The 26,998-nt window shown below is 36.7% G+C and overlaps 4 protein-coding genes across 7 annotated transcripts; 3 read left to right on the top strand and 1 right to left on the bottom strand.

The window, feature by feature from the left end:
• Positions 1 to 11: 11 nt before the first annotated feature.
• Positions 12 to 2,165, top strand: LOC117621284 (sugar transport protein 10-like). The gene is made up of 4 exons (XM_034351668.1): positions 12 to 267; positions 382 to 707; positions 822 to 1,451; positions 1,555 to 2,165. Exons 1-4 carry the CDS (start codon positions 135 to 137, stop codon positions 2,005 to 2,007), a joined length of 1,542 nt encoding a protein of 513 aa, XP_034207559.1. The 5' UTR covers positions 12 to 134; the 3' UTR covers positions 2,008 to 2,165.
• A 433-nt stretch (positions 2,166 to 2,598) lies between these two features.
• LOC117621275 (thioredoxin X, chloroplastic) lies at positions 2,599 to 4,438 on the bottom strand. Its single transcript, XM_034351657.1, has 2 exons — positions 3,991 to 4,438; positions 2,599 to 3,093 (listed from the first exon to the last, which is right to left on the bottom strand). The coding sequence occupies exons 1-2, from the start codon at positions 4,354 to 4,356 to the stop codon at positions 2,887 to 2,889; spliced, it is 573 nt and encodes a 190-aa protein (XP_034207548.1). The 5' UTR covers positions 4,357 to 4,438; the 3' UTR covers positions 2,599 to 2,886.
• Positions 4,439 to 6,727: 2,289 nt separating this feature from the next.
• LOC117614007 (E2F-associated phosphoprotein) lies at positions 6,728 to 10,286 on the top strand. The gene is made up of 3 exons (XM_034342672.1): positions 6,728 to 7,115; positions 7,717 to 7,882; positions 9,776 to 10,286. Exons 1-3 carry the CDS (start codon positions 6,986 to 6,988, stop codon positions 10,029 to 10,031), a joined length of 552 nt encoding a protein of 183 aa, XP_034198563.1. The 5' UTR covers positions 6,728 to 6,985; the 3' UTR covers positions 10,032 to 10,286.
• Positions 10,287 to 17,895: 7,609 nt separating this feature from the next.
• LOC117615916 (transcription factor TCP7-like) lies at positions 17,896 to 20,139 on the top strand. 4 transcript variants are annotated; one of them, XM_034345096.1, is made up of 3 exons: positions 17,896 to 18,987; positions 19,501 to 19,720; positions 19,844 to 20,139. In XM_034345096.1, the coding sequence occupies exon 1, from the start codon at positions 18,068 to 18,070 to the stop codon at positions 18,920 to 18,922; it is 855 nt and encodes a 284-aa protein (XP_034200987.1). In that variant the 5' UTR covers positions 17,896 to 18,067; the 3' UTR covers positions 18,923 to 18,987; positions 19,501 to 19,720; positions 19,844 to 20,139. The 4 variants fall into 4 exon arrangements, with proteins under 4 accessions (XP_034200987.1, XP_034200986.1, XP_034200988.1 ...); XM_034345095.1 differs by having other exon boundaries at positions 17,896 to 19,003; XM_034345097.1 differs by lacking the exon at positions 19,501 to 19,720.
• The last annotated feature ends 6,859 nt before the right edge of the window (positions 20,140 to 26,998 follow it).

Genomic DNA, 26,998 nt, shown 5'->3' with positions numbered 1-26,998 from the left:
CAAAGATAGGATCAAAAGATTTATACCTTTGTTTCTTCTTATTGATAGTGGATATCAAAGATTTTTGACAAAATCATTTGGCTGAGTATATTTAAACTTCAAAGAACTTTCAGACTGCCAGACTTTGTAGAGCAATGGCTGGAGGAGGTTTTGTTGGCGGAGACGGAGGGAGGAGCTATGAAGGCGGTGTCACTGTCTTTGTGGTATTCACCTGTCTTGCAGCTGCCATGGGAGGTCTCCTCTTCGGATACGATCTTGGAATCTCGGGTAATTTGGAACACCATTTCATACACACAACAATTAATTGTGTTTTTTTCTCTATGTTTAAAAGAATTGAGATTACATTAAAACAAGTACTAAACAACTTTTCTCCATATGCAGGAGGAGTGACCTCAATGGAGTCGTTCTTGAGCAAGTTCTTCCCATCTGTGTACCATAAAATGAAGAATGAGTCTGCTGGTCAAAACCAGTACTGCAAATTTGATAGCCAACTCCTCACGTTGTTCACGTCTTGCCTCTACATTGCAGCATTGGTGGCTTCCTTCTTTGCTTCCTCAGTAACTAGGAAATTTGGCCGAAAAATTTCCATGTTTGTGGCTGGCCTTGTTTTTCTTATGGGCTCTGTCCTAAATGGTGTTGCCAATAACATTGTACTCTTAATTATTGGTCGCCTGCTGCTTGGTATTGGTGTTGGATTTGCTAATCAGGTATGCATATCTTCATCTACCGTATAATGTGGTTCGCTAATGTGATCTCTCTAGCATTACTCGATTTATAGAGCTAGCTGGCTAATTAATTTGTAATCACCATGTCGTTTGCAGTCTGTTCCTGTTTATCTAGCTGAAATGGCTCCAACAAAGATTAGAGGAGCGCTCAACATGGGGTTCCAGATGGCAATCACCATTGGCATTCTAGTGGCAGGTCTTGTTAACTTCGGCACTGTGAAGATCAAGGGTGGATATGGCTGGAGAATCTCTTTGGCTCTTGCAGCCGTCCCTTCTTTGATGATGACCCTTGCCGCAGTGTTTCTGCCTGACACTCCAAATTCCATCCTAGAAAGAGGTCACCCTGAGAAGGCCAAGAAAATGTTACAAAAGATTCGTGGCACCGACAACGTTGATGAGGAATTCCAAGACCTTCTTAATGCTACTGAGGTTGCAAACAGAGTGGAGAACCAATGGATCAACATCACACAACCAAGATATAGGCCTCAACTTATCATTTGCTTTCTCGTTCCATTCTTTCAGCAGCTCACGGGCATCAATGTGATTATGTTTTACGCACCTGTTCTTTTCATGACGTTGGGTTTTGGAAATGAAGCTTCCCTCATGTCCTCTGTCATCACTGGCGGTGTTAACGTGGTTGCTACCTTAGTGTCCATTTTCACAGTCGATAAGTTTGGAAGAAGAATCTTATTCCTTCAAGGTGGTGTGCAAATGATCATCTGTCAGGTACTTCATTACGTGGTCAATTGAATGAAACTAATTTCTTTCAATTAAAACTTGATTTCTAAAGGGCATTTTTCTAACTAAACTTGCACTACATACATTGTAGATTGCTGTCGGAGTGATGATAGGCAAGGAGTTTGGTGTGAGTGGAGAAGGATCATTTTCAAAAGGTGAAGCCAACTGGATCTTGTTCTTTGTATGTGCATATGTAGCAGCCTTTGCATGGTCTTGGGGGCCATTGGGATGGCTAGTACCCAGTGAGATCTGTCCTCTGGAGATCCGATCCGCCGGACAAGCCATCAACGTCTCAGTGAACATGTTGTTCACTTTTCTCATCGGCCAAGTGTTTCTCACCATGCTTTGCCACTTGAAGTTTGGTCTCTTCTTCTTCTTTGCTGGCTTTGTGATCATTATGACCATCTTCATCACATTCTTCCTGCCTGAGACAAAGAACGTGCCCATTGAAGAGATGAACAGAGTTTGGAAGGCACACTGGTTTTGGGGCAAGTACATCCCTGATGAGGCTGTGACTCATGGCAGGCAAGACAGGGCTGCATAGTTTGATGTCCTACTCATTTTCTTGCTTGTAAAACCAATAAAATTATACTATTGATTTGCCTCTTCCTATTCAAACATAAATTATCCTTGTAGCTTTATCATTTTCATTATCATCAACGATTGTACTATTGCACGACGACAAATATATATCTTCAATTACCTCTTTGGTTACTAACTAACTATTAGTCTAGTCGTTTTTTTCTCCCCAATGTTACGCCCAAGCTCGAATCTTCCCTCCCCATTCATCAAAATCAAAAGATAACTTGTTAGGTTTTATTTATGAAAAATAGCTTTTAATATATATATTATATTGACACTCCAAAAAAAATCATCTTGCACTGCTCCTCCTCCTTTATAAAAACATAAGCGCGATTGCATAATGATTTTGTTAGAGTGTCAATAACAGCTCCCAAAGTAATTAAAAAAAACTTATTTACTAAACGATATTTGAAGATAACCAAATAAAATAAAGAAATGGGTAATTCATGCATAATGTCTGTTACTCTGTTTCCATGGTGATGAACAATACCTATGACATTATCTGGCATTTATAAATTATTTCTATTTAGTCTATAATTTTCTCTACACCACATTTAGTTTCATTTCTTGATTACATTTCTAGTGTTCATTTTGACAACCAAAATACTATCTTTTACATTTAGGTGCTCCATGAAGCATACTCCAGTCCAGATGAGGAGTAAATCAACAGAGCTAGTCTAATGATAATTTTCGGAAATTTACAGCTCAAATTATACAATTGAATGCCAAGTATAATACACTAAAAATAAAAAATAAAAACAAATGGGAAGGGAGTATTGATATTACACACAAGTTGAAGCTGATGGAATTGGCACCTCTGCTTATCCAAATGGAAGTGCAACTATGCAACTGATACCGACTCCAATAAAGCATCCACATACTCTTTCAGCTTCACTTTTGTAATTGCTCCTTCTCTCCTACTTTCTGGAACTTCCTGTCCATTCGTAAAGAGAATCAAAGCTGGCAACCCATAAACTTTGTACTCTTCAATCAGTTTTGGGTTTGCATCATGATCAATCTTAACAACTGTTAACCTGTCTCTGTATTCCTGAGTACAACAAATAAACTCATACATCAGATCATTTGTATAGATTGGATAACAATCCAAGGCAAATTGACAGCATAAATAATTTGAAAGATGCAACTTGTCCTCCCATTTCTTCAAGACATTTTTCCAAACCTTGTTTCAAAATGATCATACATTTCTTCGATTGTGGCACCATCCGAGCCATTTCTGTGAGTCCTCGAACTGGGGTGATGCCGGAAAGATTTTTTATACAAACATTGTGTGTGTGTGTGTGTGTGTTTTGTTCATAACAAGAAGTAAAAACAAGCATATCTGGGAGAGAGACAGAGAGAGATGAAGTGCTATCCAAAACTATTAAACAAAAATTGGGTTTCTGGACTCTTAAACAAAGCAGGGGACCTTTAGCCTATAGTTTACACTTTTTTTTTTCTTTCGGTAAGATAGTTTAACTTCAACTCTAATTCCTACAAAAACAACAAGAACAAGAGCTCTCATTTCCTAAATCAATAAAAGTCTACCCAACTCCAACCAACCACACTGTGTTATGTTAACTTGTGTAGATGCCATATGTCATTACCCATTTCCAGAGTTCAACAAATTTTGATCATACCCATTAAATTTCTTAAGCAAAATTCCATTCCTTTCTTGTATTCTTTCTCTTGAAACTCAAAATAAATGTAATTACTTCTTTCTATATTCTCAATTTCTCAAATACTCAAACTTTTCCCCATTTTCATAATTTCCCTTCAAAGGCCACTGCTTAGAAACAATGAACATGCTCCAAAAAGGCACAATAGTAAATAGAAACACATATATGTATAGGTTCAGGTTATCAAATAAATAAATAAAATCCCATGTAATGTATAGATACATAGAATAGACACAGAGAGAGAGAGAGAGAGAGAGAGAGAGAGGAACCTGAGCGACCCATTCCATAGCAGGAGAGATTAAGCGGCAAGGACCACACCAATTGGCGACGAACTCGACGAGAACCGGACGGTCCGAGTTCAGAACGGTATCCTGGAACTGGGTTTCGTTAATTTGCTGAATACCACCACCGGAAGCAACTGTAAACTTAGGAACCGTACGAGCAGAAAAAGAAGAATTACGAAGACCCAGTTGCCTTCTCTGGCTTCCAGAGCTGTAGAAGAAGCCGGAGAAGAGCTTCTTCGACGAGAGCGCGAGAGCAGAGGTGGTTGGCGAGTAAGAGTTTGAAGCAACTGTACGGACTGGAGGGAGTGGTGGTATGAATAGTAATGCGGAATTGGAGACGATGGTGTCCATGTTTTGTAATGAGATAGAGGGAGAGAGGAAAAGCAAGCATTTTGATGAGTCTTTTGAGTTTTTGAGTGAACGAAAATGCAATGCTCACTTGGCGTGGAAGCCTATTGGCCACGAAATACCAAATCTGTTGTATATCATAAGTTGTGCTCAATTTTATCATCTGTCCTCTTTTATAATTAACAGGGTTAACTACATAAACCCCCAAATTATAGAGTCACTTTCAAGTTCATACCCATTTGTAAGTCGAATTTTTTAAATGAGAGAAATTATAGTGAAAAACGATTTCTTATTTTAAAATAAAATAATCGAGTGGCCGAGCGAACTTAATAACAAAGACGTCCTTCTTGGTGTGAATGTGTGTGGCGTGCCAATACCACAGTCAGAAATGGTTGTGGGTACAAGTGAGTGATGCTTGGCGATGTGAATGTGACTTCTTTACGAACGATTTTGGCCAAGATAGGAATAGATTATTGACAATAAGGTTTTGGGCCTCGATCACTGAGCTCGGTAGTTTGGTGGTGGCATTAGGCTCGATAGCTCAATAGTTTCAGACAGATTAAAAAATGCAGGCATCTCAAGAAATCTGGATGGATGGAGTGGTGCTCAAGAAATAACTTAAGAAATGTGGGTATCTTAAGAACTTCTTGTTAATATATTGAATGAACAATCAAAGATTAAAAACTATGAACTACAGGATAAAAGAGTAAAATGTGCATTTGAGCAGTCATTGAGCTTGATTTGTTTGATTGGTGTTAGACCCTCGTTTCATCAATCTTTCTGCTATTTATATTACTTTTAGCCAAGACAATAATTATGGTCGTGGTGGAACTCTGACATGAGCTTGGTCTCTGAACCAGGGCCGGCCCTTGGTCAGGGCAACTAGGGCCATCGCCCGGGGCCCACAATTGATTGGGGCACACAAAATTTTTTTAGTCCATATATATATATATGCATATGCAAAAAAAAAAAAGCTAAAAGTTGAAGGGCATATGTGATATTAGTTAAGAGTTTTACTTGGTATTGTAAAACAATAATACAAAAAGGATGCGGCATGCCAACAGATCTAGAAGAAAACAAAGTCAAGGTCCTTATTGTTTTCCCAAGAAGCAAAACCTCTATGTCTGCAGTTTGGCTTGAAATCGATTTTTATTTCTAATTCTCTCTGGAACTAAGTGTGGAAGGAAGGAAGAAAGCTATACTTTGAGTTGGAAGCTGATTATTCTCTCCGAAATTGAGAGCACCAACACCAGAGCACAGCATACAGGACCCAAAATACAGGTTTTATTGTTCTTTCTTTGTCTTCATTTAATTAGTTTTACTTTTATTGTTCTTGATTGCTTGTGTGTTTATGATAAATTTTTTAAAATGTTTTCTAAAAAGCAACTTTCTGGAAATCTCAAAAGACAAAAAAAGAAAAAGGAAGAAGAAATTGCTCAAAACCTAAGAGGATCTTTAAATAAATATTTCCTTAAAAATAGTGAGGCACCAAATTTAGCTGAAGAACATAATGAAAATGACATAAATGAAAAGGAGAACGAAAATGAAAATGAAATTGAAACTAATTTGAACCGTGAAGTACCAAATTTAGTTGAAGAACATAATGAAAATGAGAACACAAATGAAAATGAAAATGAAACTAATTTGAACATTTATGATCCAAGAGTCTGGGATAATCTTGATCTAAAAATGAGGGATTTACTTTTAGAAAATGGTCCTATAAGAGAAAATAATCACAAATTCCCTATTGATGAACAATGCAGACATTTTTCTTCACATTTTTATCTTCGAACATTACCAAATGGGGAGACTCATGATAGAAAATGGTTAGTGTACTCAAAGGAGTTGGATAAAGTGTTTTGTTTCTGTTGTAAGCTGTTTAAAACAATGCATGCTAGAAGTCAGTTAGCAAGTGAAGGATCTAGAGACTGGAAACATCTTGGTGATAAGCTTAAACAACATGAAAAAAGTATTGAACACATTACTAACTTGAGGTCTTGTGTTGAGTTGCAAATAAGATTGAAAACAAGTCAAACAATTGATAAAGAACTACAAGAGTCTGAACCTTGCTCTCTCAGTGAGGAAGTAGGATTCTGGCTCTTACTGTTTGCTTCCTCGATGAGGCAAACAATTTATCGGTCTATTTATGTGGTTAGCTTGTCTCTTTCAAAATGTAAAGCGAGCTTTCTTTTGTTTGCTTTCTTGGTGAGGCAAACTTTCCCTTACTTTGAAAGGTTCGGCTTCTTCCGTCATTCAAACCACTCGTATGGGTTTGAAAGTCTTTACAGGCCCAAAGCATTCTTCTTTCTCCAGTTTCCGCCATCTTTAAAAGCCCATAGGCGAAAAAATCTAAGTCTAAACAAGATGCTAAATTTGAAGTTAGATGAAACTTTAAATCTATTGATCTTTTTATTTAAAAGTTTTTTACGCTAACACCCGTGAGGTTTTTCGTGTTTAAAGTGATTTTCTTTTTTTAAATTGAACCAAAACAACCATTCATTCTAAACAAAGTGATTTTTGTTTAAATTCAGACCGAGTCACCTTTATTCACGACGCAACCCAAACCGTCATCAATGAACAAAAATAAATAAATAAAGAAGCACCGAACAGACTTGAGAAGAGCCCCGTACGAATGAAGTCCGACTTAAACCCAGCAGATACAAAGAAAGAAAGTGAGAACAGAGCAGAGACGAAGATGGAAGTAGATGGAGATGACAAGAGAGACCCCCATGTGGGCTTTCCAACCAATTCTCAGAAAACTGGTAATTCTCTTCATCTCCTTTCTCCTCGTCTTATTTTCCCTCCATTCTGCTCGCGCTTTCCTTTCCCTTTCCATGTTTTCTCACCAACCAAACAGAACCCAGACAGGGATTTCTTGATTTCTTTGTTTTCATATTATTTTATTTGGGGCTTATATGTTGTGATTTCTATATTCGATTAAATAACTTGGAATACTGTCAGTGTGATTGTTTGTTGTTCAAATTTTGTAAGCTTTTTGAATGCTAAGGTACATTATTGTATTAAAACCCTTATATTATTTGTACTCAGAGCAAAAGTAAAGTTTTTTTCTAAACGTCATAATTATCAGTCTTGGGACTGTTTAATAGGTTGTATTTTCCTTGTATTCAATTTATTGGAATGAATTTCATATTGGCAATGAATGGTATCCATTTTACTTGGTATATTCAACAAGTACAATCAAATGAGAAAGGATGTCTTGTGTTAAGTTGCAATTGAAAATCATTTCTTTTGTCCGGCATTGCTTGTAGATATTTGAAGCTCCAGCTAAGTACTGTTATATAGCAATGGAGTAATTTCTTTGAAGTTTTGAATGTAACCCATGTTGATATGTTGTGATTTCAGTTTCTGATGACGATGAAATAGACTACTCCGTTAAACCCGAGTTCTATGATTCAGATATTGATGACAAAGATGAGTTGTGGGTTCAAACGGAAAGGAAAGGTCGTACTTCTGATGCTGTGCTTAGTTGTCCATCTTGTTTCACCACACTATGCCTGGAGTGTCAAAGGTATACTGTATATGCATTGGATATGAATGTCAGCACTTTTTAATAAGAATGTCAGCATGGTTAGTGGTATCATCCGTTCCCTTCCCTAAAAGCGTCTTTATGGCTTGCCTTTTGCTTTTCTTGCTGCTGTAGTTAGGAAGGCTCGAATGCTCTATCTCCTTTTATTTTTCATATCTCTTTGCGTAAGTCTGATTCCTGAGTGTAGCATTGGTTGGAATGGGTCCTTGATGGGATAATAATGTTTTTACATTACACTCTCAATCTTGTACTGGTATTTTAGGCTTTAAAAAGCACTTTTCATATGAGTTCGTAGGATCCTAGGTAAGTTATGATTTAGTTTGATAATTAACAAAGTGGACAATAAGAGTAGGAAAGGTATCAGGGATAGAAGTTACACTAGTTTGCATTACCGGGAGAAAGGAAAAAAAATAAAATTAATTTCTCTGACTTGCCATTGGCTGGTTATCAATGAGAATGAATTTTATTTTTCTTGAGTACAGAAAATATTCTAGGTTTTCTTCTCGAACTTTCTCTGCAAGATAGGTAAAATTTGAAGGGAAAGTGGGCTCATAGGTATTAGTTACCAAAATGAATTTCTTCTTTTCTCCATTTTCTCTAGTTGAAAGCAAACCAAACATGGGGATAGCAAAGAAAACAAGCTCAGTTTAACAATTTGGAGGGGGAATATGTGAATGACTACTTAAACCCTTTTATAACAGCTATCTTGCTGAAAATTCCGCTACAAAATTATATTTTCTTTTGGTGATTTGTGTTTTCTTTCTTTATAACAAAAGAGAAAAGCAAGCCCCTAAAGGCACTTAGAATGAAAGCCAGACCAGCTAATGAACTTTTGAGTAGCTGTCACAGTTTAATTTGCAGCATTCTGTCCAGTCTAATCAGGGTTTTGTAATCTCCCCATTCTGGTTAAGGTTTTGTTGGTCTGCTCTGAACTGCTTATGAAAGTTTAGGTTGTTGCAGTCTTACATTTTAAAAAGGAAATTTCTATAGGAGCTAAGTTCCTCTAATCTCCTTTAGAACATTCAGTGCCTTTTACCTTGTGAACCACAAACTGATCTTGGGGTGCAACTCAAATCAGCACAAACTTTATCTCCAAGTTAAGAAGCATACATAGTCATAATTGTTCATAGTGACGATGTGTATGTTTCTGAAAAAGAATCCTTTTCCGCATGGATGGATGGAGTTTTTGGTATCTTTTTTATAGAGAAGATTGATATTTTGAGCAAAAAATAATGTCCCATTGTCTTGTTTCGGAAATTTGGACTTAACTAACATTTTTCCAAGAGTGGGTAACGTGTATGGTGTTATCAAGTTTCTTGTAGTAATAGAACTGAGTAGGCTAGTATTAATTTCCTTATACGTATTGAGGTGCAGAACTGAGTAGGCTGGTATTAATTTCCTTATACGTATTGAGGTGCTTATGTAAAGCTGATGGACGCAGGCAATAATTAGATTATTTTAGTGATTTTTGAAGTACTATGAGGTGATAGTTAATTATGATACCAAAAGTTGTGATTATGTTGTGGTAGTGATAAAGTTGCCATGTAGTTGTAGTAAAATTAGGGATGAAAAATTAAATTTATGTATACATACAAGCATTTTTCAATGTCAAAAAAAAAAAAAAAAAAAAAAAAAGTAATTGTACAACTAGCAGAGGGGCTTGTGAAATCATCTTCCCAATTCACGCAATTGGAGCATACTAAACTTCTATGTATTTGCATTCGGTAGCTGCAGAATGTTTTGTTTCCAATGGTGACTTAAATTTTTTTGTTATGGGTGAGATGTACCCATGATGTAATCATGTATACCTTTAAATGGTATCTGAGCTTGATTTCTTCTTCTTTTTCGGTTATATCTGAGCTTGATTTCTTGCAGGCATGAAAAGTATGTGACCCAATACAGAGCAGTGTTTGTTGTTAACTGCAAGACTGGAAGTGATCAAGTGTTCCATCAAAAAGAAGGAAGACCTAGAAAGGGCAAACGAGGGAGAGAATCTTCTGAGAGCAAAGCAATTCCTGCAGGTAACCAAACCTTCAAGCAAGTCTGCTGCTTACTTTGCTCAACAGAGGTAGGTGTAATTGATGAAGAAGAAGTCTATCATTTCTTCAATGTTCTTCCCAGCGAGTCTTGACCTGCAAAGTTTCCTTAATCAATGCATTGTACGTTTTCTTTTCTCGTTACATTAGAATGGATCAACACTTAACCCATCCTAGTTTTAACCTCTCTCTACCCTCTCTCGCCACTCGAGGTAACCGCAAAAGCTTATGCAGTGTAGGTTTTAATTAAACGAATTGTGCTTCTGCTTACTTGCGAGGGGTGGTACTGTTGATGTGTTCCGCTTTCTATTTTGCCCGTTCGGACAATCAAATCTCTTGTTTCGAAATTATTTTTGCGTATAATCTCTTGGGCCCAAATAAAGTACAAATGGGCCCATAAGCATTATTCTTTCAACAAAATAAGAAAAGAGAATCATGAAACGAAATAAAATGTAGACAAATTGGGCAATGTGCTCTCATGCGACATGCTATGTTATTTGACTGTCAATTGTAAATCACGTTTTAACAATAATCTACTCTATCGACTAAACAAATTAATACGGCAACACTTATGAAATCTTTACATATTTTGTGCAACTAGAAAGAATCCAAGACAAGTTTCATCAAAGCTAATAGATTGTAACTTGACATGGAGAGGCGTTGATTAGTGCATAAACCTTTCCGCAAATGGCATCATTGAGTTCACAACCATCATGCTTTTTTATTTTCTGAAAAAGAAAAAAGTTGAACCAATAATTTAACGAAGAGTCTAGAAATGTGGCACATTATGGTTGGCTCCTCTCTAGAAAATTTTCTTCGTGCCGGTGACCTTTTGAATCTTCCTGTTCGAAATTAAAGACTGCATAATAATAATATCCTTTTTTTAAATTAAATTAAAAATTAAAAATTAAAAAAAAATTTGTTCAAGCTCTTTCAGAAGTCGTTTTCCATGAAATAAATAATTCCAAAAATGGTTGAGATGGGCTCCAGCTGTTTGATTTGTTGGACAATTTGGAGCCTCATGTCATTTGTGGCCCTTTGTTTCTTTTTAAAACAGCTAAAAATATATTTAAATTTATTATTATAATTTTTGTTTTTTCAGGTCCCGTCATCAGTCTCCTGACTGGTGAATCCAGATAAGGTCAACTAGAGTCTGCTCACATGCATGACCTATTTTGAGACGCCTTTTACAGTTTTTGCTTCCACTTTTGTGGGGAAAAAAACTCGTTTTATTCCTTTTTCAAATGAATAACTTCACTTCAATGTTACGGAAAACCAGATTAATCATCAAATCAAATCAGAAAAAAGGTAAAGATACGTATTTTATTTTATATGTTAGAAATATTTTCTTGGCCGATTGTCCATAATATTTCTAAACAATTGATCTCGGTTGCAAAAATAACTATTCTAGATAAGAATGTATAACCGACAGAAAAAGTCAAACATGAACTTAATTTGGATTTTGACTCTAGAGTGCATGAATGGCATAGTCAAAAAAAATTTACCCCAAGGGAGATGAGTCAAATGGAGGACCCAAAATTAACTTAGGAGTCAACCATATGGTCCATATATAACCCAAAATATCCTATTTGGATGTTCCTTGTCCGTGTACATCTATGCAATAGTTTGGTTGGGGTCATTTTGAAATTTCTCCTCCACAAAATAAGATACAAAATTATGATCAGTAGATGTAGACCCATCAGGGAATTTCACAGAGTTTTTGGTTTGGGCCCATATAATTAATGGTTCATCATCTTCCATCGTCAATCAAATTAACTATATGTATGCACTTGATTAGTTACTTAATTACGCAAACTAAACACATTCACGTGTGCATGTGCACATATGAATTTACTTCTCTCAAGTTCTATTTTGGGAGGCTTGTGACCATATAGAGTTCCCTTTCTTATTGTCTGGCTTAGTATATATGTAGCCATGACTTTATGTAAGATGTATCGTAAATTTATCTTGCGTGTGCAATGTGATGAAAGTTATTAAAGTAAAAAAAAGAACTAAAGTACGAGAGAGAGAGAGAGAGAGAGAGAGAGAGAGAGAGAGAGAGAGAGAGAGAGAGAGAGAGAGAGAGTATGGCTAATGTGGGAGCATACACTTTAAATTTAAGTAGATGTTAGGTCCAAATGGGAAAGTTCTTACATTGTATGTGGAGTTTTTCACTTAATTTCGTGATATTATATTTGATGCAATCGTTTGAATATGATCTACAATTAAAACAAGTTCTTGTTAATACGTAACTGCTTGTTGACTTTCGTTTTGCTTTGTTGTACTGGAAGAAATAAAACTCTTGACATATCTTAATCTTAGTTCATTACCCCACCATCCTTTACCACTTGAGCTAACCTCAATGGCTCTATTATCCTTTGTTTTAAATCTATTATTAAAATTGTTTAAGTACTAAGGTGGTGTAACATTTTCATATTGTTTATACATGATTAACAAAAAAACAAAAAAAATCTTCTAATAATATAAAATAAAGGGTATATATACAATTTCATTACCATTGCAGATCTTAAGCATTTCATGATCTCAGGCGGATTTCGCTGTTTTTTCTTTCTATCCAAAAAAACACCAAAAAGAGAGGGAAAAATAAAGAGGCGGGAAGGAAAGAAATAAGAAATCATGTTCCATGTCCATTTCTTCAACAAACAATAAGATACTTTTATAATTGATCAATATACTCAAAATTAATGAGTCGAATATGAGACCTCCTTCAACCAACTGAAAATAAATATCACTGGACCAAAGGCTAGTCGGTTGCTCAAAGTCCGCCTTTGTTTTTATGTTATATTCATTTATTTATGTTGTTTTGTTTATAATTTCATTTGTAAATAAAATTCAACAAAGCAAAGTGCAAGAAAGATATCGTTGAAATTAGGTTATTGCCCCTTGGGGAGGGCCACCCCATACCAGATATAAACAAACACAAAACCCCAAATTCCAGGAACATGTGTTTTTGAAAACTTTTATTTTTAATTTTTTTATAATCATTAATTATTGCATAAATAATAATCTAATAAGATCATGATCTGATCAACCACAACTACTATCATGGGCTTACAGAGGAATGTTCCATCATTCATACGTCAAAATTCGATTTAATTAAAATTATCAAAACCCCAATTGGGGATTATATAATAATGACGAATATAATAATATTATAATGTAGTGGTTAGACAAAAAGATATAATTAGGGCATAATTAATCATAATAATTGAGGATTAATTAATCAAAAGCAGCACATGAACGCGTTATTAGGATACGGAATATATGCCCTCGTGTGTGCAATAGTCGTTTAAAAATAAATAAAAAATAAAAAAAATCTTTTGCTCTGTACTTTTACATTGTAGAAAGTTAGAAACCGTGTTATGGGCGTCTCTGTCGTGGGGCAAAATAATCCAAGACCTTCGGATTAGTCAAAAAATATTAATAAAAAAATATACTGCCACTTACGAGGAAGAAAATAGTACTAGTGCTGTTAATCTATCCAAATACAAATCATTTACACAGCTAAGTGCGGCTATGCGAGTGTGGAAGGGAGATCCAACTCGTGAAAAGAATGAGAAGACTGGTGAATTGACTTTATTCACATTTACGTATACATAGTTAATTAATAAATTAGTCATAATTTTGCTAATAAGATCTTGCTCAGTTAAAAATGATCTTGACTTACACATTAAAGGTCTTAAGTTCCAATCTTCAAGGCATCATAGTTGTGCGTGTGTGTGAGAAATCTCATCTCAGAGAAACTCTCATGTAATGGGAATATCACTTTTTGCTATCTCTGGCCAATAATGTAATAACACATAAGATAATTTTTTTACGTGTCATTGTATTATTGGTCGGAGATAGAAAAACAATCTTATTTCCGTTATAGGTAAATTTTTTTGATAATTTAGACTACAATTTTTACTATAAAAAAAAGTCACAAGTTTTAAATTATTTAAGTTTGAGGCCCACATGGGCCCATGTAAATAATAAATCTGGGTAGATAGTGCCAACTGGTGTTCTGCTGCCAAGCCAGCTGCCATACAACGTACAACTGAGTTGGTTTTCTTTAGGGGGGTTGAAATCTGGCAGAATCATAACATCACAGAATTCTGGGAGGTTTTCTTAAAATTGCTCGTTTATTTTATTTTCCTTTTTAATGTTTCATCTGAGAGACTCCTGATCATTTTGGTTTGGTGCAGATTTTGGACTTTGGAGCTTTTTACTTTTTCTTGCGATTTGAGATTAGATCTAGGGTTTATGAAATTTGTGAGTGTGAGTGTTTTTAGGGTTTAGGGTTTTCACCTTTACTAGGGTTTTGTTGATTTGGGCAGCACGTACTCCAGTCTCTGCAGTGGCAGCAGAGGCAGTAACTAGTCATCATTTTTGTCCTCATATAGGGTTACTTTGTTTTTTTCTTTGGTGAAATCATATAGCCTAGGGTTTACTTCTTTTCTTTTGGTCCATCCATAAAGGGCTTACTTCAATTTGCAGATTTGAGTTCTGTAATGTTTTTCTAGCTTGTGTAATGAGACCTCTTTTTAAAAAAGGGAGAAATACCACTAGATTAATAGTTAGTTGGTTACTGAATTTTATTTCTCTTTGATTTCTTACCAATGAATTCAGATTTTAATAACAAAAGGAACTATGATAATTTATATTGACACACAATTAGATAAATATGAACCTATCATATATTACATACCGATTTAGTTGAGTTGTGCTAAAATTAATCGCGCGAGGGTGATCAATTCCCATTATAAGTGTGTTTAAATTCAACAAACATTTTGCATTCACCAAACAACTCTCTTTCCAAATTTCTCTATCTATTCCTTGGTATATACAATATTCGCTCAATCGATTATGAAGTGAATCGCTAAATGAATTGATTTGGTTCGGCTAATCTATTATTAGGTCGAGATCTAAACCAAATTAAATTTGGACCGTTTTATTGATTCATGGGCATACCCCTTGTTAAAATTGAAAGTGATCACAACGTGACATTCTAGATTGTCCAATAAAAGTGCATGTTCTAGAGTAAGAAGAAGAGACATCCAACCCGAACCCAGTTCTCCAAATAATTAAGCCAAACACAATCAGCAGCAAACGACATTATCCTCTTAATTAATCTCCATAATGCACACATCAAACATTTTTCTAATTCATAATGTATGGCCTTGACTTTCTTCACACAAGGGTTTGAATCCGGAGTAGATGAGCTCAAGTGATGTGTACAAGAATTCAAAAGATACAACAACTTTCCACCGTTGGATCTCTAGGGTTTAGAATCCAAGAACCAAGGGCGTGAATTATTGTGTATATCATATTCCCAAACATTCGTCTGCCATCATTGTCGCAATAGAATAGAAGGGAAGGGCTTTTTTTTTAATTATAAAAATTATTTTTAAAATTATAAAATTTGAAGTTGAATTTCAGAACTACAAAAGTGGCAAATTACGTAAATAAAAACACTGCCTTATGTCAGTCTATGTGTCAATTTTGTACCACTCGACTTACTCACTCTCTCTCTACTGACCTCATTAAAGCCACGACAGCTCTCTCCTCCACGCGCCCCTGTTGAGACACTGCACATCACGTCTTCCCGCGTAACACGTTTTCCACGCTAATTAGATATTTTTTTAAAAATAAGGAAAAGAGAAAACAAAAAAATGTTTTTTTAGTTTATTTTTATAATTTTCAATGACGACAGCTTAAATGACAAGGAAATTGCCAACATTTGAAAGAAGTTTTGATGACTTCAAGTGAAGGGTATACATTTTTGGTGTGGATTTCATTTGATAAGAATACAATCCAATAAAATTATAAATTAATATATATCCCGTATTAGAATGACGTGAATTCGTCAACATAACAGCTTCAAACATTCTCCAATTAATTCGCCTTATAGAAAAATTTAAAATGTGCCCTTGATGAAAGTTCGCCTCCTCAACGTGACATTAGGCTTGAGAATGATTAGACAGATAGGAGCATCCTCAAAGGCGTTGGCCTTGGCAACTTATGGTCTAATAATAGATGGGTTATTGGCTTAGAGGTTATATACTTGTTGGTTGTTATTGATATATGTGGATTAGTAGGGTAGGAAGCTTGATTAATGATTGTTTACAAGCTAAATCCAGCTGAGGCTTTTAGATTTGAACCAATCATTAAAAATGTCGGCTGACTAATGGAACTAAGTGAGTGTGCCATGATCGAGGGGTTTACCTTAGTGGTGAGGTCCCTCCTCCTTTCCCTTGGTTACCTATTCGAATCCCAGGAAAAGTGCCCACTCTCCAATGTAATGTATCCCTATTTCTAAATTTATAAAATTAAAAAAAATAAAAAAATAAAAAAAAGAAAGAAAGTATGCCATAACATTCAGGCTTTTCATCAAGGAAACTGGTCAATCTATCTAGAAACCAAATTATTGGAATTTATTAGAGTTTGAATATAATAAAATAGGGTGAGCACTGATTAAGCATTTGCTATTGTGTAGAAGGTGGGCTATTTTTAAAGAAGGCGCGGAGTTTTCCCACAAAATTCAAAGGTCAAGGGGAAAAGAAAAAAAGAAGAAATTGAAAGGTTTTGGTTTCGAGTCCTAGCATCCGTATAGTGTATGTGAGTTTAATATGTTATCGGGATCTCTCAATAAAAAAGAATCCTAAAAAAAAAGAAAAAAAGAAGAGAAAAAGAAGAGGGTTGATTATATATTGATTTGTTGTAGGTGGGGTTAGTTAGAAAATGGACTAGAAATAGAAAGTAGAAAGTATGTGCGGTGGGGCTCATTTTCCTTTGATTTATTGCAAGGCCATGGTATGCTTGTATCTCATCAGCCAGCATATATGTCACCTTCTCCCTAAAGTGTTATTGAGCTACATGTAGGACGATTTGTGACTTGAGTTTCCATATCATCCACAATATATTTTATTTATTCTTATTTTTCACAGAAATATACTCAAATTTTTTCACAAAAAAAGGTCAGGGAGTAAATTGAGAATTATGTACAAGTTCAGGGGGGAATTCAGCAGAATACCCTCCACAATATATTTTATTTATTCTTATTTTTCACAGAAATATACTCAAATTTTTTCAAGTATATTATATGTAATTTGACAATTTCGTTGGTGTTTTTTTTTTCTTTTCACAATAATGTATTTAGTCGTATAAAAATCGATGGAATCAACAAATAAATTATTATTTTTTGACAACGATAACATTCTAATATAAGAAAAATGAATTCCAACTTTAGTGCAAAAGAATGAATGCATTAGTTTTGATTAACTAACCTAACTCACATTTACGGAATGAAGAAAGATTTTGATGCCATGGTTTTGAAAAAGGGAAATTAATACTGTGTGCATTAATTTTTATGGACCCACGTTGTAAGTATGAGTAATATATAGATATGGTAGTATTAAATGGAGCTAGGTGTAGGGGATTCATTACTGTTGCTACTATGGTCTTCCTTATTACTTGCAAATTTGAAATGAAGTGAGGACAAATTAAAGTAGCAAGTACTCAGCAAATCAGAGCAGCAGCGGAGAGACTTGAACACAAAAACAACGTCATCACCCCACAGCCAATCACCCACCGTCCTCACGCCAAGCCGAGGAGAAGAACCTCTACGTCGCCGTTTCATAAACCCCCGCCACCCGACACGACGCCCTCGCTTGGATATCAAGGCTTAAGGCTCATGATTTTACTAACCAGCTGAAAAATCCAATTTTGACCAATTGTTGACTGATCAGGCAAAATTATATGTTTAAATAAAAATATTTAAATTGTTTTGTTTTGTTTCGGGGTTGCGCGTGTTTCACACAGTGAGGAAGAAGTGTGAAGGTGAAGAATGCTTGTATGGAGTGGGGGCCACCACCCCATGTGCCCTCCTCTGTCTCCACCAGCTCCTGTCTGGAAGCTCAATCATTAGAGAGAGCTCTGTTTCCCTCAGCCCAGCCCCCTCACCTCCCTCCCTCTCTCTCTCTCTTCCCCCAAAAACCTCCATAACTCAAACAGGTCCCTTCTCTCTCTCTCTCTCTCTCTCTCTCTCTCTCTACAATTTCCACACCAAGCAAACAAAACGTACACACTCTGTGTGTACCATAAACCCAGCTAAATACCGTCAATTTCTTCCATGTCTAATTCCGAAGCGCCCAATAACGAGCTCACTAACGGCGGCGGCGGAGGAGGGATGGTGGAGCAGCAGGCGTCACAGAGGCCGTCTAGTAACGGCGTCTTGTCCGTGAAGAAGCCGCCTTCGAAGGACCGCCACAGCAAGGTCGACGGGCGAGGCCGCCGCATCCGCATGCCCATCATATGCGCCGCACGTGTGTTCCAGCTCACACGTGAGCTCGGCCACAAGTCCGACGGCCAGACCATCGAGTGGCTCCTCCGCCAGGCCGAGCCCTCAATCATCGCTGCCACCGGAACTGGCACCACCCCGGCCTCCTTCTCCACGGTCTCCGTCTCCCTCCGCGGCGGCGCCCCCTCCTCCGCCCCCTCTTCCACCACCACCTCCGACCATAAGCCTCACCTCCTCGGCGGCCCCACCCCCTTCATACTTGGCAAGCGCGTCCGCGGGGCCCGCGACGACGACAACGGCAACCACAACCACAGCCACGACGCCAAGGACCCCTCCGACCACGCCAACGACGGAGCCGTCTCCGTCGTCGGCCACTCCATGGCCTCCATGCTTGGCCCCACCGCGGGGGGTCCTGGCGGCTTCTGGGCCCCGCACTTCGGGCAGGTCTGGAGCTTCGCTGCCACGCCGCCGCCGGAGATGATGGCCCAGTCGGCGGTTTCCCACCAGCAACACCAGCAACACCAGCAGCATCAGCAGCAGCAGCATTCGTTGTTCTTACAGCAACAGCCGATGGGCGAGGCCTCCGCGGCCAGAGTGGGAAATTACCTTCCAGGACATCTCAATTTGTTGGCTTCTTTGTCGGGCGGGCACGGGAATTCTGGTCGGAGAGAAGACAACCCGCGTTAAAGACCCGGATTATAGACCGGCGGTTTCTGGTGGTTGGTTCGTGCTGGTGGTGGTGTGCTTTGTTGGTATATATAAATATGTGTATGTCTCTGTTTTGCTTTTGTTGTTGTGTGTTTTAGGGGAGAGGTGAGGGAGTTGAAGTTCTTTTGATTTTGATTAAATTTCTTGTAGTTGATTTTTAAGGTTAGAATTTAACTAGCTTTGGCTGGCTGGAAGAAGAAGAATAAGGGGTTTGTGCAAATTTGTGAATTTGAAGCAATGTATTCAAATTAGGGTTTTTTAGGGTTCAAATTGTTTTAGGATTTGGGGGGGTTTTGTTGGAGGAGGAGGAGAGAGAATGAAGAAGAAGAAGAAGAAGAAGAAGAAGAAAAGGAATTAGGGTTTTAGTTGGAGGTTTTGCTGTTGTAATTGGAATGGCTTTCCCAGAAGTTTAATTCTATGAAAATATTTATTCCAATTCTCGTTCTGTTTGTCAATAATCCCAATTGATCTTAATTTGTGTTTCATATCCCATCATGACATTTTAAGGCATAGAATCGGCATCGGGTTGAGCTGAGTTTGCATTGTATTCCTGCTAGGGTTGGTGATGGGTCATTTTACAAATTCTCTCGACTTATGCATAACATTTTTCTGGGCAATGGTATTCTCCTGGACTTGAACAGGGGCTCGACTTCTCCCCCTTCGCAGCAACTTTCCGTTTTTGCTGCACTTTCCTACTGTTGGATGGCCAATACCACTCCCATCTGGGGAGCAGCACACTACACTAAACTGGAAACTGAATCAGTTTTCTGATGCTTGGTGTGTGTGGCAACTGTAGTTCATTCAGTGTGGGAGCTGAATAATTTTCGTGACACTAAGATTGTTCTTTTCATTGTTTTGCTATACTCTTCTGATAACAAATTTCTTGATTTTAACATGCAGGTTTGTTGCCTGTAAAAAGAAAAAAGCATGTTGGATGAAGTCGGGTCAATTATGCAAGCAAACTTGAAGCACTTATCTCCTACAACATGGGGTTAGATGGTTTTTGTTAATGTTTGTTAATATATATTGAAGTCAAAGTTCACGTTGAAGTACTGGTTTTCATGGTGTGCTGTTCAATTAGATTTTCGGAACCGATGCTTCCATCTGATAATAAAATCAAAGTGATCCATCATATTGAAACCCTAATGCTGTGTGATGTAGCAACGCAGAAGTGCTTGATACTTGCAATTTGCTTCTTTCAAATTTTCACCTGATTTCAGCTGTTGAGTTTAACTGAAAATAAGAAAATACTTTTACTTATCTTTACTAGGGGAGCAAGGCTTGTCGTTTGGAATCGAAACATAACTTCCATCTGCACAGAAATGTTTAGTTGAGACGAGGATTTTCCTTAAAGTTGGGTCTGCTAACTTGCAACAGGTTCTTCAACTGCACTCCCCAAATTCTGGAAAGAATGCTCTGGAATCAAAATTTATCCCAAGTTGATCAACACTTGGAAGTAACAACAATCTGTAGGGCCACCAAACATCACACTTCTCGCTACCCTAAAAAAGAACCAAGAAATTTTAAAAGCAAACAGTCAAATGGGTCATGCAAATATCGTATTGAAAGGGACGAAGCCACAGCAATGGCTTATTTCAAAAACCATGGCATTTAAAAAAATGGTTTTAAGCTTACCAAATGAGATATCATCTGCAGAACCTCCAAGAGTATGAAAATACATACATTTCATGGCAAATGGCAAACTAACTTAGAATGTTCTAGTTATAGCCTTTGGATGTTGTCTGACTCTTGCTATGCAGATCCAGTTGTGTGATGAACATTGGACTGAGGCTTCTATATGGCAATGAAATCTTCAGCCCCTTTTCCCTTGCAATCTCAGCTCGAACCCAATGTGAACGGTTTCCTCGTTCACCAGTAACTATAACAGTAGTATTCTTGTCAGCAAAATTAGTCAGGGCCACTACTGTTTCTGGCTCGATAGCAGACGAAGCATCCACCAGAAAAATATGACTGAAATGTCCTGCATTTAGGCCTTTGTGATGTAGCCGAAAGCTACTCGTGAAAGTCGAGAAAATCACCCTGAATTTTTTAAGCTCCTCAGTTGGAGGACGAGAAATAAGGCTCTTTGTAAAGGCATGATGGGAGGATGTCTTCAGGTACCCCATCTATCTCACGGAATGCAGCATTGGCTCGAAACATATCTGACTCTGGAATCACTTTCAACAAGCTCCTCATGAGCACATCCCAACAGTGGTTATTATGAGCATATATAAGAATCCTATTTTCTGTTGACATTTGACATAACTGGTGCACTGCTTCACAAACAACCACTCCAGTTTTGGATGGCCAAAAAGCATTTCTTTCAACACATAGCTGGCCAGCCACCAAGTAAGGTGGTGAGCCCTGAATGCTTAAAATATGGCGAACTGCAGATAATTGATCAGCATCAAGTTAATGACAGGCAGAGAAAAGCGCTCATGCAGTTGGAATGCTTGTACGGGAAACACAATCGGGAAAGAGGAAGTTCCGAAACAAAGCATCTGATGCATATTGAACTGCTTGGTGAGCTCGTTTCAAGCAGACTCTATTGAATGAGAAGCTGACATCATATTTTTGAGTCGAATCATGATGAACGTAGAAGTCATCTTCAAATTCAACTAGTACAATAATGTTGATAATTTTAACATGTAAGCGTATGTTGATGGATGTTGAGAGTTTACCTGAAACTGCACAACATTTTTACCTGATGGTCACACATAGACTAAGTCCCTCGATAAAAGGAATAGGCGATTCTCAGGAAAAAAATCCATCTCAAAAGCTACAAAGGTTTTCTCTTCCTTATCTGGTTTTTGTGAATTGCTGCTTCATGCAACGCCAATGTCACATTCTCCAAATCGAAATGAGGCCATTTCTGATTCAAAATAACAACGTAAGTTTTTCTTCAGAGCCAGCATGCAGGATTGAGGAGATAGAATTGTTCTATCTATCACAACATTCTATAACCCATCATTCATACCACCACTCATAGGCGAAAAAGCTCTTAAGCACAAAGCTGATTGCAAATAAAACTATGCCTGTATTTTGTTTAAACAGATTCTAAAATATTCTGTCTTCAATTTTGATTTGCTACAATTGGATATCTAACAGGTGCAAGTTATCTAAACCTCAAATCTACCACATTTAATATATGCAAAATTTCCAAATAATATTTTGTCTTTTTGGATAGTTGTTTTGATATTGTGTCATCAATATTCAGTTGCAATAGTTTCCAAGTTGCTTGGGTCCTTGTCTCCATGTGGAAAAGAAACGTTCGCAAGAATCTTTCGGACACCTCTACTTCTATTCTGATTAAACAGAATATCAAGCTAAAGCTAAAGCTATTAGGAAATTAGCTAACAATGCATATCGAGCTAACACCCTCCTCCCTCTCGTGTAGCCAGAGAGAAACATAAAAGTGCAGCCCCACCCTGCAAACTATTAAAGAAGTAGAAATGAGGGATTGGAGTGTTTCAGATTCACGACCACCTGCAATCAGAGCTCGGATACCATGTTAGACAACCACGAGACCTTAAAAGTTTAAGTTGTTAAGAAAGGAGCAGCAGTGCATCTCAAGCTAATAGTTATCACTTTGCTTTTTTACTTTTTCTTCAAGTAAATTTGCGTAAAGGTTGGAGATACGTAGTTTAAATGTTAATGAACCATCTGAGCTAAGCTAATCCAGAGTACAGACCATACAAGCAAGATTTCATTAGCAGATAACATCCTCGCATCTTTCAAAAATTGAAACTTAGAGAAGTGCTTTACAAACGTATATATGTAAATAGTTTGATATCAGTCAACTAACTAGTTAACAGGAGAAGGCATTACAAAAGAGAAATATTCATGCATACCTCAAAGTAGAACTCTTCAGCATTTAACAGAACAGCAAAGTAATCCTTATATGTCGTGGGAGACAGAGGCTGGTTAAGAACTTTAGGCACAATGTCATTCTTGATCAAATCTTTGATATCGCCAGGAATCATGAATATAGGTAATGAACCCTTGTCAACCCATACATAATTTTTATTCCTCTATTCATTTATTTCATTTGAGGAGGCGGGGGATAGAAATGTCTTAAAGACTGGAGGGAGCTTATCTAAAGATAAGGGTGGTCCAGAGGAAAATGGAGTTCTATTAGGGGAAGATGGAGATGGTCTTGAAGACGATGTTGGAGGTTTTGGGGATAATGAATGTGGCTTAGATGAAGAAGGACGTGGCCTAAATAATGATGCCCGAAGTGGCTTAGAGGAGTGAGTAGATAGTTGAGTAGAAAACGGAGATGATGTGGATGAAGGTGTTGGCGGTTGAAGGGATGATGAAGATGGAGTAAAAAAAGGTGATGGGCGCAGCTTAGATGAAGATGTTGGAGGCTTAAGGAATGTTGAAAATTCATAACCACAAGACCATTGTTGTACTTTAGATAAAGACGTTACGAATTTAGGAGATGACGAAGATGTATCGAGCGAAGAAGATTGCGGTTTTCTACACAATGTAGGAGGTTTAGGGGAAGATGAAGGGTGGATTAGAGGGAGACAGGACTGGTTTAGATGGAGTTGATGGGGGTTTAGGGGGTGGCAAGAGAGGTATCTGTGGGAAGTATCGTAACGATAATCACGATAGTGTAATTCGGGAAGCTGATTGTAACAATCATAATAAAATTCAGGCACATCTTCACCATAATAACATTCATGCTCATCTTCACCACCAAGAAGCCATTTCAAGAGTTTACGAAAAAATGACATGCTTTTCTTCTTTCTGTGAACAAAACACAGAAACCCAACGACCATTTGAGAACGAGAAGACCCCATCGCAGGGTCTAAAGTATGAGACTCATTCAACAAGTTCTAGAACAGAGATTAATATTTGAAATGAGCAAACCGAGGCAGAGGATTAATTAGACATAAATAAAAATATTAATTCAAAGATGCAAAATGAAAAGTTGGGACCGGAGACAAAGATCATCTGTTCTATGAGTTGCAATGTTTCATGCAAATGAATCGAGAAGAGGAAGAAAGTTTACCGAATGCAACGCAGCAGCAGCTGAGCTTGTTGCTGAGTGTTGACCAGCCGACGACTGAACGTCGCTTTCCTTTTGGTTTTGGAAAGTTTAAAAGTCTGAAGACTGCAGATTCTTCCATAATAATGTACACGCTCACTAGCCCCACCCCTAACCAGGTCTTGCCAAATCAGCAAAAGGGGCCCACCTAGATAAGGATCAAGCATAGTCTGAAATATCGATAATATCGACGAAATATCAAGGATATTTCAGAACATATCCATGTACATATTGTATAAATATCGACAATATCGACTATAATATCGAAAAATATCGATGTCAATAATTTCGCTCACACTTCAGCAATATTTTGTCAAAATATCGGTGTAATATCGCAAAAATATCGATGTAAAAGGAAAAAAAAGGAAAAAGAAGGGAAAAAAGGGAAAAAATGGAGAAAAAAAAACACAAAGGGATTTAAACCCCTCCTATTTTACTCCTCTGACACCTTAATCACCATATCACTTATGTTTTTGTGATAATATGCTAAAATATTTACATTTATATGGGTGACGTGTTAACAATTACATACAAAACTATTTTGGGGATTTATCATTTGATGACTATTCTTCACAATACACTTACTCTACACATAGAGATGATGAAGATACTGAAAAATTTGAACCTCATAGGAACTGTATGTGATACTAAGTCACTCATGTATCTTACCATGCAATGTTTGAAGTGCAAAATATTGTAGTAAATCATTATATATAAATAATTATGGTGTGTTTAATCTTTTTTCATTAATTACTACATATTTTCTACACTCACAGTGTTTTCCAGCTCGATGTATAATCAACTTAAATCAATTAAATCCATTATACAATGCATTTCCTTCTAATTTCTCTTTTTGATAAACTAATAAATAATTGACTAAATAAACATTCTCCAAAGTTTCAATAATTTTTTTTAAGTTTTTCTTACAATTTCCGTGGGTTTTATTCAATTTTTATCGATATCGATAATATCCAGATATTTTCATGTATCTTACCATGCAATGTTTGAAGTGCAAAATATTGTAGTAAATCATTATATATAAATAATTATGGTGTGTTTAATCTTTTTTCATTAATTACTACATATTTTCTACACTCACAGTGTTTTCCAGCTCGATGAATAATCAACTTAAATCAATTAAATCCATCATACAATGCATTTCCTTCTAATTTTTTTTATTTATAAACTAATAAATAATTGACTAAATAAACATTCTCCAAAGTTTCAATAAATTTTTTAAAGTTTTTCTTACAATTTCCGTGGGTTTTATTCAATTTTTATCGATATCGATAATATCCCGATATTTTCATGTTTTTAGACTACCGATGTTTATAATATCATCGATATTGTAGACCTTGGGATCAAGGAGGGTATTAAACTAAGCAATTAAAATTTTAAACAAACAATTTGACATTTTAAAAGTGGTGCCAGAGAGACAGAAATAGCACATTCACCGACTTTTTTGTTAACATGACCCAACATGTCTAGCATAGTAGTCTTAGGTTGGAATTCTCATGACATCATGATATTGTATGTGTGAGAAATCTCCTTTATTTGTAATTTAAATTATCGCTTGTATTAAAAAAAAACACATTATTATTTTAGATAGAAGAAATATAAAAAAACACCTGCGGTTATTTTAGGTGGAAAAAATACAGAAAAATGCTAAGAAGACAACGTTATTTTATTATCACATCTATAACAAAGATGAGACTTAGTTTTTTTGTTGTTGTCATAAGATGGGAGCTAGTTGTATTCGCGGATCTTGTCTCTATTAAAAATATGGTACATCCAACAAGATATAGCCCAATGAAAAAGAATCTTAACTAGTAAACTAGTGGTCTCAGGTTCAAATCTCTATGGCACATTGATAGTGTGTGTATGTGAGAAACCCCCTCCCCCTTGTAGTTTAGGCAATCACTTGTATTTAAAAAAAAAAAAGTTATATAGTGTTGTACAATAATGTGATCTCTATTAACATTCCTAAAAAAACTTTATTCATGCTAGTAGAGTATAGCTCAGTTGATTGACCTCTTTTACTTCAAATCTTATGGACTGATATTCAAAAATCTCAGACATCCAAGAATATTTGTGCGTACATCCAACAAGATATAGCCCAATGAAAAACAATCTTAACTTGTAAAGTAGTAGTCTCAGGTTCGAATCTCTATGGCACATTGATAGTGTGTGTATGTGAGAAACCCCCTCCCCCTTGTAGTTTAGGCAATCACTTGTATTTAAAAAAAAAAAAGTTATATAGTGTTGTACAATAATGTGATCTCTATTAACATTCCTAAAAAAACTTTATTCATGCTAGTAGAGTATAGCTCAGTTGATTGACCTCTTTTACTTCAAATCTTATGGACTGATATTCAAAAATCTCAGACATCCAAGAATATTTGTGTACACCCCCCTCTCCACCCACCACCCAAACACCTCAAAAGAACCTTATTCATGTCCATGCCCATGATATGGTATCTTCGATGAGGAGGTACTTGTTTAGTTTAATCCTTGTCAAAACTCAGGAATTAATTAGTGGGTTTTGAGTTTCCCTTTAGTTGATTTACATTATTGCCCTTATGGGTTTTCATTCTTCAGCTAACTTTTAGTTGGATTCAACCTGCAAACTGAGATGAAATTATAATGAGCTTGTCTAAAAAAATCTGAGATGAAGCAAACTACAAGGATATGTTTAGTTCTTCAACTGCACTCCAAGCCCTCGTACTTGTGAAATCTTCTAAGTCTAACTTATTTGACTAACTTCACCACGGTGTTCCAACAACTCGGTTTTGTTTCTTGATTGCAGGCCATTTCATTTCTCATGCAAATTTGATCCCATGTGTACTCTTTTTCTATTTGAGGCGTGTGTGAAAACAGATGGTAACGGCTATACTATTTTATTAAAAAAAAAAAATACTCAATTATAGTCAGGTGGCTATACTATTTATTAAAAATCGTGCAGATTAAACAAGGGACCTGCCTAAGCTTAGGTGCCCAAG

The sequence above is a fragment of the Prunus dulcis genome, chromosome 1, assembly GCF_902201215.1.
Source record: "Prunus dulcis chromosome 1, ALMONDv2, whole genome shotgun sequence".
NCBI classification, from domain to species: Eukaryota; Viridiplantae; Streptophyta; class Magnoliopsida; order Rosales; family Rosaceae; genus Prunus; species Prunus dulcis.
This window is presented reverse-complemented; position numbering and strand designations above follow the sequence as displayed.

Coding starts and splice junctions, on each gene's coding strand:
- LOC117621284 (XM_034351668.1), top strand. CDS start 135: ATGGCTGGAGGAGGTTTTGTTGGCGGAGACGGAGGGAGGAGCTATGAA. Junction 708..821: donor GTGTTGGATTTGCTAATCAG/GTATGCATATCT, acceptor TGTCGTTTGCAG/TCTGTTCCTGTTTATCTAGC. Junction 1,452..1,554: donor TGCAAATGATCATCTGTCAG/GTACTTCATTAC, acceptor CATACATTGTAG/ATTGCTGTCGGAGTGATGAT.
- LOC117621275 (XM_034351657.1), bottom strand. CDS start 4,356: ATGGACACCATCGTCTCCAATTCCGCATTACTATTCATACCACCACTC. Junction 3,094..3,990: donor CTATGGAATGGGTCGCTCAG/GTTCCTCTCTCT, acceptor TGTTGTACTCAG/GAATACAGAGACAGGTTAAC.
- LOC117614007 (XM_034342672.1), top strand. CDS start 6,986: ATGAAGTCCGACTTAAACCCAGCAGATACAAAGAAAGAAAGTGAGAAC. Junction 7,116..7,716: donor AACCAATTCTCAGAAAACTG/GTAATTCTCTTC, acceptor TTGTGATTTCAG/TTTCTGATGACGATGAAATA. Junction 7,883..9,775: donor CTATGCCTGGAGTGTCAAAG/GTATACTGTATA, acceptor GATTTCTTGCAG/GCATGAAAAGTATGTGACCC.
- LOC117615916 (XM_034345097.1), top strand. CDS start 18,068: ATGTCTAATTCCGAAGCGCCCAATAACGAGCTCACTAACGGCGGCGGC.